Raw genomic sequence first — 12,066 nt, forward strand, 5'->3', positions numbered from 1 at the left:
GTGAGAACTGGCCTCTCTGCATCTCTCTGAGAGCAGATGAAGCAATGTCAGAGTGCTGCTCGTGTGTCCCTGCTTTCCTAGCCTTTCTATGATCATTAAGAAAGTTTTTGGGAAGCTAGAAGCCAGGCCCAGCCCAAGGCCAGGACAGTAACTAGTTAGCCACAAGCTGCAATTTATGCCCAAAATCCAAGTAGGACACAGTCCAGGCAAGACCAAGAGACCCCCCACTCCCAATCACCTTGGTGGTCGGCCACTTCAACACCAACAGCACAAACCCCTGCCCCCTCCTGGCAGCCTCCTTCCTCCCCAACGGCTACAGACGTCGATGTGATTTCACAGAACTCCATGCAAGCAAGCATCTTGAATCTAAATGAAACTCTAGACCAGATATTTTCAACACTTAGAACAGTTTAGGAGTTTGAGCAACTTATTGCAAAGTTAGGCTGACAGTTTTTGAATATATTTTCCACCTTTTATTTCCATCTGTACCATCCATTTTAAAAGATGACAGAAAAGATTCCCACTAATTCAAACTGGACTGTTATTCAAGCTTTATGAAAATTATGAGTGAAAAAGTCAAAGCGTTTCAGCCACCCCTTGACGGCAGCAGTGTGTCTGCCCTGAGTCGCAGAAGCTTCCAGCGACTTCTGGAAGGGAAGAGTGTCAGGAACACACCTGGCACTTGATTCAGCACACTGTGGCTGCCAGTGGTGTCCTGGGGCTGGACCAGGTTTTCATTTAATACACATCTACGAAGGAATGCATGGCACAGGGAGGGTGGTTATTTGGGCCATTAAGAGGCTAACTATGCACCTTTAGAAATAGTCTTCTGGGACCCATGTATACCCAAAACCCCCCACAAATCCAGAGAACATAGATCTCAATCTCTGATAAGTATCTCAGCCAGCAGTGAGTTTAATGTGATAGCACAGCATCTGAAAATGCTAATTAAAAATTAGTTGCTTTGGTTAGCATTTAAAACCTTCCCATTTAATAAAAGATTTTCATAAAGAATTTTGAACATCTATAAATTCTCAACTTCAACCTTGAATTTCAAGTGCACATTTTACTAAACTAAGAGCATAGAAGACGGACTTTCAAGTCTGCCACGATTTGGTATGGCTACTACAGTCAATGCCTCCTCATCTTTAGTCTCCCAAAGCACTTGGAATGGCTGAAGATTTAAAATTCAGGGATGAGCCAGTGAGGCTGAAGCAGGAAGGCAGAGCTGCATCATGGGAGGCAGGAAGAGGTCAGCAGTGAGCTCAGAAGAGCAGGACAGCCAGGCAAAATGAAGAGCAGATGAATCTGGATGCTTCCCCTCCCCACCAGCAATTCCTGGAGACCGAGACCTTCCCCAGGGGCCACCCTATTCCCCAGAACGAATGTCCTTCCCATTTCTGGGTAAAAAGCCAAGCAGGGAAGACTGTGTTAGGGCTGTAGCCTCTGAAGGCAGCCAGGAAGAAGATCAAGCCAGAGGCAGCTCCTTTCCTGAGGTCAGTGTTAGGGACCAGCACCCCACCCACCTCTGCCCCAGCCCCCTCTGCCCTCACAGCAGCCCCAGATCCCTGCTCGTCCCTCCTGCAACCAAGTAGGAAGCACCCGTGCAGCAAAATCAGATCAAAAGAAGGAAAAAAAGAAGACCTGCATTCGACTTTTCATAATGATAGAATTTATAAGCAGAAACTCAGTATTTATTTCTGCTCATTATTGTTTTTCTTTGTTGCTGACTTTATATTTTCTACATAAGATAAGTACTCTGCAATAATAATTTCTTCATCTTCCAGCGTTGAGTCAAGATAATCTTCTTCATGTTCTGGAATATCTTCCAGTATTTCATTGACAGCTTCGGTTTCCATATCTTCATCTGTTGAGGCACTAGAGGTACCTATAACGGAGGAACGTGGTTATAGCGGAGGTGGGGAGACGAACGGACCCACATGAGCATCCAGAAGGCTCTCCCTGGCCACACAGCCTAAGCACAGAACAGCGCTGCAGTCCAGAAGGGCACACCTGCCCCGGCCCACTCCCACCTTGGTACTCAGAGGCCTCAGACCTACCTGCGGAGTCGGAAGGGGACGTGGATGGCGTTGATGAAGAGTCTTCCACCAAGAGCTGCAGGTCAGGAGGAAGAGTTCCTCCGTTGTGGGCGAGGGTCTGAGCTGCCAGCTGCACGTTTCCCCTGAACACTCTCAAGGCGGCATCAGCCACCACCGCATCGAAGCCCATGTACACCAGCTAGGGAGAGCCCAGGGGAAGAGGTGGCTACCCACAGGCCTCGGCGACACAGAGCTGACCCATGCCCAGCACTCCCATCCGCCCCCTTCCCTGGCAGGGACAGCCTCACAGGGAATATGTGTCCAAGGCCCCTGGTGTGCACACAGCACCAGGCCTTGTGTCACACTGCTCTTTAGCACCAGCGGGTACATGGGGCCACCCAGAAAGGATTGAGGAAGACTGAGCCAAATGTTCCAACCCCCAGGCCTCTCAGAATGGCAACAAGCTTGTGAGCCCACAGAGATGTGCTACAACGGTCACTAGGACCTGTAGGAAATCAGTCAGAAGGCCCTCAGTGTGCTAACAGGGGAGGGAAACGTGGACAGAGTCGCCACGGTGATGTCCTTATGGGTCACAGGCAGAGATGTGCTTGAAAGCAGAGGTAGCTGATGTGGAAAGTTCTCTATGCATACAAGAGAGGAAAAGTCTAAAGAACCTCCAGTTGCCTTCCAATTTCAACTCTGGAAGGAAATACTTCCTGCTTCACTTCTACCCACAGCAACTGCCGCATGCTCTGCTGGCCTCCTAGGGTGGGCCCGAGTCCTGCCTAGAGCCCTGTCCGCAAATCCATTCTTACTTACTTGGTCAATGTTTTCCTGGGAAGGACTTTCTTGCTGGTTGTTTGTTTCAGGATCTGAATCATTTAACCACCACATCTGAGGATTGCTGAGAAGAATCTGGAAACACAGGAATACCCTTTACTCAGCACTCACACCTGTGCATTTAGATGAAGCACCCCCTTGCTGCGAGGCACACTGGTCACAGGACACCCAACTAACAGTGTAGGATGCTGAGGGGGGGCCAGGCAAAGGGTGTGTAGGAAGCAGGGGAAAGGGACCATCCCCCCAGCCCAGGTATGGCTGGGGATGCTGGTGTTTAGACAGCTTCCTACCAAAGGTACCATGGGAGTTGAGGTCTGGAGGAGCAAGATTAGCCACACAAAAGATCCCCTCTGGGCAGCCCAGGGGTGGGGGTGGGGTGGGGTGGGGTGGGTGGCCTCAGCGGTTTAGCGCCGCCTTCAGCCCAGGGCGTGATCCTGGAGACACAGGATCATGTCCTGTATTGGGCTCCCTGCATGCAGCCTCCTTCTCCCTCTGCCTGTGTCTCTTCTCTCTCTCTCTCTGTGTCTCTGTCTCTCATGAATAAATAAATTAAATCTTTAAAAAAAAAAAGAAAAAAAAAGATCCCTGGGAAGTGGAAGGTACCAGAGCTCAGCCTCTGGGGCCACAGGTCAGGCAGGGCCATAAGCACAAAGGCTTCTTGGAGGTGCAGGGCAGCCCCGGGGTCATTTCTCTTTGGAGTGTCATGGGCTACATTTCAATTTAAAGTGTCAAGGAGAGGACAGAGTTCTTTTGACCCTTGATTTCCATATCACACAATACTTACTCTTAACCTTTAAAAACCCTTTTGAGGAGTGTCCCTTAATTACTTCCATACTGGTGGCACATCTCACTTGCTACTTGTGTAGTTAAATCTCCTGGGGGGGCCATGGGTCCTTCCATGTATTTAGAATGTCCTGCCTTTATATTTTTCCAACATAAGTCAAACTAGATACTCAAGTTCATTTATAAATGTATACACACACGCACACATACATTTACTTGTGGAAACTTCTGAGGAATGGACAGGAGGTCTTGAGAATTAAACGGCAAAGGCAGGGAATGCTCCTAGCTGCCTGCAGGGCCCAGTGTGAACTCCTCAGCAGGGCAAGTGAGGGGACACCTGCCCACCTGGCCCGCAGCTCCCACTCCCTTGGGCCTCCACCCTCATGTGGGTCCTGTGCCTGCCCGGAGAGGCACCCCCCTCTGCCTGGCCAGCCTGTGTGACCCTCCACAACTTAGCGGAACCCCTGCTCCCCGCATGCTGTGCTCCCACACAGTGGCCTTCCCTCCACTGTGTTCTGTCTCCCCAACACTCTGTGGGCTCCCTGAGGCCAACGTGTACTGACTGAATCAATAAAACAATATTAAAATTTTTTTTTAGCTAAAAGAAAACTATCCTAAGGCTTTAGTAACTCTTCTCTTCCTCCACATCTCTGCTAAACTCCTGGTGTTGCCATCAGAAACCTTCCACAAAGCTCTGCCCTGTGGGCTCTGCTATTGGGACCGAGAACGAGAGAACTGACCGTTGGATCCAAACCAGGACTAGGAGAAGGCCCTGGCAGGGGGACCCCACACACCACGAAAGGACATGGAGGGGAGCCCATGACCCACAAGCAGGGGCGCTCAGGGTGGGCTGCAGGGGAGGCGCTACCTTCAGGGCTTCGTCCAGGTTCCCACTGGCCTGATGCAGGGCCTGCTTGGCTGCGTGAGTAGAGTAGCCCATTCCTTTCAAGGAGTTTATGTTCTCCAGCCGGCGTCTTTTCTTCTCTTTTTCCTCTTTCCTTATTTGGGCCAATTCCTTTAGGAAAACAGTAAAGTCAGAGTTGGGGATTGAGGTTCTGCAGGAAGCCTTCTCAATCTATGCTCTGTAGGATTTCTGGGGTTGCCATGCAGAGTGGAAAACAAAAGAAGGGGGATGAACCTCTCAGCATGTCCCACATCAACAGCACCAAGGGCTGCAGGCTAGAGCAGAGGGCATGAAGAGGGCATAGCACTGCTGGGGGGCGGGGCAGTGGGAGCTGGAGAGCTCTGTCTGGGGGCAGAGGAGAGTGCCTCAGTTACCGCCTGCCCAGCCCCAGGGAGCTCATCGCTGCCAGGCTGAGACATGGATGGCCCCTCTTCCAGGAAGGGGGTAGAGGAGCTTTATCCATGGCTGGGGGGTGGGAAGGGGGGCTTTCTGGCCCCTGGTTAAGTCCTGGGATCTTGTTAAAATGTGGAGTCTGAATGGGGGGTGGGGGCAGTGTGCCGGGTGATACCAAAGATGCAGATGTATCCACCCCACTCCAGGTGCTCCTAGGGCCTATCAACCCATTTAAAACCTCCAGAACACTCAATGCCAGGAGACAAAGGCCATCTAATCCCATGACTCTTGACTCTGAGTCTCAGAAGTGCCTTCTGTTGCTGCCAAAGCCTGAGGGCTACAAAGAGTTCTAGCCTCTTCTCTCCCATCTCAGCCCCAATCAGGAGAGTTCAGAATTTGTTTTAGAAACAATTGTCATTCTAGGGGCACCTGGGTGGCTCAGTTAAGTGTCCAGCTCTTGATTTCGGCTCAGGTCATGATCTCAGGGTGGGGATATGGACGGAGCCCATGTTGGGCTCTGCCCTCAGTGGGGAGCCTGCTTCTCTCCGTCTGCCCCTCCCCTTGCACTCTCTAAAATAAATATTAAAAAAAAAAAACAAAAAAAAAAACCTACAGATTCTGCTGACCAAAAAAACAAAACAAGCTAAAACAAACTTGAAAACCACTAATTTAATCCAACCTCATCATTTTGCCAATGAGAAGACAGAAAATCTCTAAAGAAAGTTAAGTGGCCTGCTGGTTAAGGTCACGGCTGACTGCAGAGCTGGGCTGAGGGCTTTTGCACAATTCTAGAGATGGTGAGCCCTCAGCCAATACCAGGAAAATAGTGGAGAGAACGGCTTTTTCTTCTTCCTCTATCCCTCCTCTGTGGCTCAGCCCAAGCAACAAGTGCCACACATCTTGCACACAAGAGGGACAGAGCCTCATCTCTTGGGAAGAAAGGAGTCATCACGGTGCTGCCAAGAATTCCCACAGAGCCTGCAGGACTACAGACCAGTGACTGGCCAAAACATACCCACGGACGAAGGCATCCTTTGACTTTAATTTCCTGTTTCAAACTGGACAACCTACTGATGAGCAGCCTGCCCTGCTGATGGGGACGTGGCAGGGCCACTCCCTTCACCCCAACACCCACATCCTCCTGCTGATGCCTCTGACCTCTGCCCCAGGCAGCAGGCTTGGCCATCTAGAGCCTCAGAGCCCCACTGGCCAGGTGCCAGTGCCTCCTCTGGCACCCAGGGTCCCAACACCCGGCCTCCATGTCCCCACGCTGCCCTGTCCCCCCTGCTCCTCAACCACATGGGCCAGTGAAGGGATTGTGTAGCACCGGCGTTTTGACCTGTATTCTCACCTCCCTGCCGCATCAGCTGCCCCTACCTGCCCCACCCCCTGCCTCCGATTTTAGCTCTTCCATTTATATTCCAAGACACCTGCACAACATTCAAACACAGAGAAGGGTGCTGCCGGCCAGCAGATGCAGGATCTGCTTCATCTCACCCCGATCTGCCAGGAAGTCGGATCCTCAAAGTGCGGCTCCTTCAAGTACAAGGGTCTAGTTCACCTTCCTGTTAATCATGTGGACACACAGGAGAAAAGTAGTTTTCCTGATGTTTCCCTTTACACTAGAGACTGGAACAATAAAACGGACGGGGCAGAGGCTGGGGGTACCGCACTGAGCCGTGTGGTGGAGGCAGTAGTCAGGCCCGCTGGGAGGGTGGAGTGGGGGGAGGCTCGGGTGCTGGGGGTGCCGGGGTGAACGGGCTGTAGGACGGGGCTGGTGAGCTCGTCATGGGGAAGCAGCCTAGTAGGCTTCCGGCTGCTCCTTCTGCCTCATGGGAAACTAGACTCTGCTGAGAGCCACACTGTACAACAACACTTCTAGGAATCCGTGCCCCCTCGGCTGGCGGAGATGGAGATGGAAACGCCCACACCAAAAGCCTTGGGGGCTGCGAGGGCAGAACCTGGGAGCCATACCAGGCCGCCCTTTTGTCCACCCTCCTGGAGCTGCAGAGTGGACCCTGGGGAAGAGCTGTGGAGGGTTCTAGGGTCTTCTGTAACCCTCACCCTCGCCAGTGAGCAGCGCAGTGCTGCTCTGAGGTCTCTGATTGTCAGCCCCGGCCTCCGGCATAACGGGAAGACCCAGGTGACAACAGCCAACAGAGACAGAAGCCAGGTTCTCCACCTCAGGGTGACCCCACTGAACCAACTAACCAGAGACTTGTCCTGCTTCAGGGCACTTCACAGTGAAGCAGGTCCATAACTACCTCCCCAGTATTTAAGCCAAAGCAGCCTGGACCCACACCCACTGGGTGAAGAGTGAACAGCGCCCACCACCCACATGCGCTGCTGTTTTGTCCTTCGTTTTCTCCAAGGGCTGTGATTCAACTCTTTTTTAAATTTTTTTTGTGATTCAACTCTTAACACACACACACACACACACACACACACACACACAAGGGATGGGACTCCACTGTTCTTTAAGAACATTTATTTTTACTACTTATAAAAACTCACGAGAACACTATTCTCAGATAGGACATGGAGAGTGCGTGAGAAACCTGGTCTTCGTTCAAGTTTTACCACTGATCTGACCCACAACCCATTCATAAAACTGGGAATTATCTGCCCCAGTGGCCCTAACAGTGGCCCATGGGAAAACAAAGCCCCTTTTAAAATGCTTTCCAGAAATCTACCACGGTTAAAAAAGAGAGAGAGGAGACATGCACAGACAGGCTACTTGGATAATGGACTTCGGAGCTACTGCCACCACAGCAGGAAATAAAACTAAGGCAACTGCACTACCTGAAATTAATGCAATTAAAATAGACAAGTTTCTCCTGTTTCTTCCCAGTCTGAAGCATAAAGAGCTTCTTGTGATTAGAACTACTATGGAACAATCGTTTGCTTTTCTTTCATACACAGGAGCTATAGCATTTTGGAAATAGGCTTACTATTGCCTCAAGTTTCACACCTATGCAAAGGCCAAGACCCAGTGTCACCGAGACCAAGTTAAGGTACCTCTCTACGGTTGGTAATGTGGGCAGCCGCGTGGTCCACGTTCCCGTCACATGCCCTCAGGCCAAGCCGGGCCTCCTGGGCAGTAAATCCCAACTGCAACAAATTGTGAACTTTTGACGGATCAATGTAGAGCTCTTTAAAGAGTTGACGTGCCTACAGACAAGAAAAAAATACAAGAGTCATGCATGTAACCTTCACAACATTAAAGCTTAACACAAAGCTAAGGCCTGAAAAAAGGAAGCTTGTACCCAGTGTGAATTAGGGTGTGTCAGATTTTATTTTTTATTTTTTTATTTTTAATTTTTTTTGGTGTGTCAGATTTTAGATAAAAACTCTCAACCCTGCTTATTATCAACCAGCTTGAACAGAATAGACATGTGATGTATCATACTGAATAGAGGGAAACAGGCTGAGTATTATGGGCAGGGCTGGTATCCGCTATCTCCTCCGTTTTTGTCACCAAATACCCTGAATTTGAGCTGTGCACATGGCATTTCTCACCCTCTCCTGCAACCAGGTGTAGCTAGGTGGTTAAGTCCAGGCCAGTGGCCTGTAGTAGGAGTGACAGCCCCAACTTCTGGTCCTTCCAGAGGCAGCCCTGGACTCTCTCACACACACACTCACTCTCTCTCTCTCTCTCTTACACACACATACACACACACACACACACACACACATAAGCACACCCTCCCTCCCTCCCCCTCTGCTGGCTGGAAGAGGACTGACAGGAGCCACCATGGCTGCCACACACAGGCTGGCCAAGCTGCTCCACTGACCCACCTGCTCATCTCCATGCTGCTAGATGAGACATGGAGACTACAGCCAATTAAAGTCACTGTCTTTCTGAGGTTTCCTTATTACAGCAGCTCACACGCACCCTAGCAATACGAGTACGGCTATGGCCTGTATGATGCAGACGGCACAGAGGACAGAGGCAAGTTCCTCACCACACTGAGTTTATGAAATACTTGACATCTTGGGATGAAAAAAAAAGTAGGTGAAAATACTCCCTGGAGTATTCATTTCCTTACCTTGTTGAGATACTCACGAGCCTCTTCACCATTTCCACTGTGATAGTTTCGGATACCTTGAAGCAAGTAAAGTCTTAAAAACAATACCTTCTCTTTCCCACAGTTCCCCTAAAGTTATTGGGGGAAAAAAGTATAAAATTATTTCTAATTACAGATCTAGAATATTCACACTTGTAATTCCCTTCATCTCTACAGAGGCAAAAAAGTATGACTAAAATGTTTCTATCTTTAGTTATTGCTGAGGGCAAAAGTAAAGATCCCAGAGGACAATGACACCTCATGTCCCACAAGGAAGAATTGGTCAGAACACCTGTGTCCAGACACCCAAGACTGTAGTTCTTCTGGTCAGTAAGGAAGTACACAAAAACCCAAACTGGGATATTTTATACTCCCCTGAAATTTCCAAGCAGAATTCTGATGACTTGTGGAAATCACCTTACAAAAATCGTTATTCAAATCACAGCTCTTGAGCTGTGACTCACTGGTGTCAACTGTTACCATTCAAAATGTCTATTTTTTCTGCATTCAAATCTTCCATGAGATGCTACTGAACACGGTCACCAGCTCTCTTGGTCGAGGTGATCATCGACAGGGTTCTAGGACTGGAAGACTGTCCCTCCAGCTAAACACTGCACAGGCCAAAGTAATAGCCCAACTTGTAACACATTTCAAATTCCCATTAAAGGAGAGCTTCAAAAGAACCCCGTGGATACTACTGCCAAATCACCTTTTGGCAGCAGTCTAAATTTTGTAGCAGGAATAAACTCAGAGGGTAGAAATGGGCTCAATAATACATAAAACAAATTACAGTAACATACTTTTATGTTGACCAGCCTCTGGTGGTTTTCTCCATAGCAATTTTTAAAGCATTTCTGAGCCAAGTTTAATTTTTTTTCTGCATCATCAAGGCATTCCAGTTGTTCCAAGCAGAAGTAACACCACACTATATCCAGCTGGAGCACTGCATAGTTATCTACTGTATCCAGCAGTTCCCTGCAACACTCACTAGGGGAGCGGAAGGAAATGACATCACAGAAAAGTCACATTAAAAACCTTTTTGTGAATTACTGGAAGTCTTTTCCAGGTTCTGCTATATTTCCAAAGACTGGCTGCTATACAGCACAGACCCCAGTGCTTAAAAAGGTAGCTATATTTATAATCTGAATCCTCCTGATGGGGAAAAAAGCAGTTAGGGCTCACCACGAAGTGTGATACAACCACCACCCCACAGCCCCAGGCATAAACACACACATACCCGGGCTACCTGGGAAAGAGGTTCAGCAAGAAGTGGAAATTGAGGTCATGGTGTCAGAACCCTTCAGCAAACATGAAGAGACCGTGGTTTAAAGCAAAGGTTTCCAACGCTGACTGCAAACCTGAGGATTTTTTTCTTTTGTTTCTTACTGATGCTGAAGCCCCATCTACATCAAATCCTAACAGAAATCCCATGTCGGGCTCCCGGTGCATGGAGCCTGCTTCTCCCTCTGCCTATGTCTCTGCCTCTCTCTATCATAAATAAATAAAAAAATTAAAAAAAAAAAAAAGAAATCTCTGGAGGTAGGCCTTGGAGGTTGTATATCAAAAATCTCCCTGGGTGAGTCTAATGTACAGCCAAAGTTGAGAACAATGCTTTAAAGAGCCCCCCACCTCCAAAAAAAAAAATCACTACTTAACTATGAATGCCTCAACTGATGAAAACAAGGCATTCATGTCCAATCACAGTCAAGCTGGGAGGAAAAACAATCCAGAAAATGCCAGGCTTTAAATGCTTAGCTGATCTGGGGTCTCAGGTGCAGGCGAAATGCTACTCTGTAGCTGTACTCAGGTCCAAAGAAGAGGGAAATGTTGACAAAGATGGACATTGAGTTTATTTATTCTGATTTTAAAATGTGACTTTTAGAAATTCATAACACACATCTAGACCTCATGTCTGAACTTTCTTGTCACCAAAATGGGAAACGTCTGGAAGAAACTTGAAAGGTCTCGCCTGTTTGTTTTCGTGGGTATTCTATTAAAAATAAGACTGCTCTTATATAAAACTGCAAAATCTACATGCCCTCAAGCTTCCACCTTGCCTATCAATATCTGCTTGGAAGAAACAGAAAAACCAAAGGAATGAGATGGTGTCCTTTATAGTGTGATGTGGGAGCCTCCTGAGCGGAGCGTCAGTGCTCTGGGGTCTGCACAAGATGGTATACTGGGTGTATACCATCTAGTATAAGAAGTAAGAAAAACACCACAGTGAGGCCACTATAATCTGGTTCCTTCAAGCCAGTGATTGAAAAGACTTCTTCGTCGACCTTTCTGGGGGAAAAAAAAATTGGGGATATTTATCTGTTATCTGTTCTACTTTTCACCCACGGTTTCTACTCTTCATGAAAGTTCTGTGAGGTACACCCTGTACTTCATACACATGCACACACACACAGGCCCCTGCCTGAACTGCCTGCTCGGCCTGAGAACGTGCCTTTGAGGGAAGAGGAAAACCTCTGTGGGCTGTGCTCCGATCTTTCATTCGAGGTGACCCTACATTCTAGATTTCTGTTTCTGTGACAGATGATGATCCTGCCGTTCGTAAGAAAATGGGACATTTTGTCCCAGTTTTCACTGCCTTACATGGGTGTGCAGGCTCATTGTTGTTTAATGAGAAGGAAGAGCAAGGACAGAAAACACCTCATTTCAGATAAAAATAAAATCATGTGTGCAAGTTCATTCCAGAAGGGAGTACTGTGCAGCATTAAAACAACCCCAGGTCTCAGACTAACAAAGTACAGGTGATTCTTTTAGTTTCAGAAATAACACTTGCTATTCATTTAGAGGCCTATAAAGATACCACAAAATCGACAATTACAGTTAATGATTCTGCAACTATTAAGGCCTGTATTTGAACCTGATTATGTCACTCAGAAAGAAAACTAACTTTTAAGACCTTGTATAAAACTGTATCTTAGAGTATATTTTTATTAATACTGCTTTGGCTTATGGTTCTAGTAGCTTTCATACTCAATGGTGAGTTTTCAGGTTAAAAACACGATTTAAAATAAATGAGCAACGTTTA

The 12,066-nt window shown here is 48.0% G+C and overlaps 1 protein-coding gene across 1 annotated transcript in view; it reads right to left on the bottom strand.

Moving 5' to 3' along the window:
- Positions 1 to 460: 460 nt before the first annotated feature.
- Positions 461 to 12,066, bottom strand: part of NUB1 (negative regulator of ubiquitin like proteins 1) — a 29,459-nt gene continuing 17,853 nt past the window's right edge. Inside the window, exons 9-15 of the mRNA XM_041752961.1 lie at positions 9,827 to 10,013; positions 9,009 to 9,116; positions 7,978 to 8,130; positions 4,531 to 4,677; positions 2,859 to 2,954; positions 2,061 to 2,238; positions 461 to 1,888 (exon numbers count right to left, since the gene is read on the bottom strand). Of these exons, the coding sequence (XP_041608895.1) occupies positions 1,695 to 1,888; positions 2,061 to 2,238; positions 2,859 to 2,954; positions 4,531 to 4,677; positions 7,978 to 8,130; positions 9,009 to 9,116; positions 9,827 to 10,013 (1,063 nt within the window). The 3' untranslated portion in view covers positions 461 to 1,694. The remainder of the gene's footprint in view (positions 1,889 to 2,060; positions 2,239 to 2,858; positions 2,955 to 4,530; positions 4,678 to 7,977; positions 8,131 to 9,008; positions 9,117 to 9,826; positions 10,014 to 12,066) is intronic.

This window comes from Vulpes lagopus, chromosome 4 (assembly GCF_018345385.1).
Source record: "Vulpes lagopus strain Blue_001 chromosome 4, ASM1834538v1, whole genome shotgun sequence".
NCBI lineage: Eukaryota > Metazoa > Chordata > Mammalia > Carnivora > Canidae > Vulpes > Vulpes lagopus.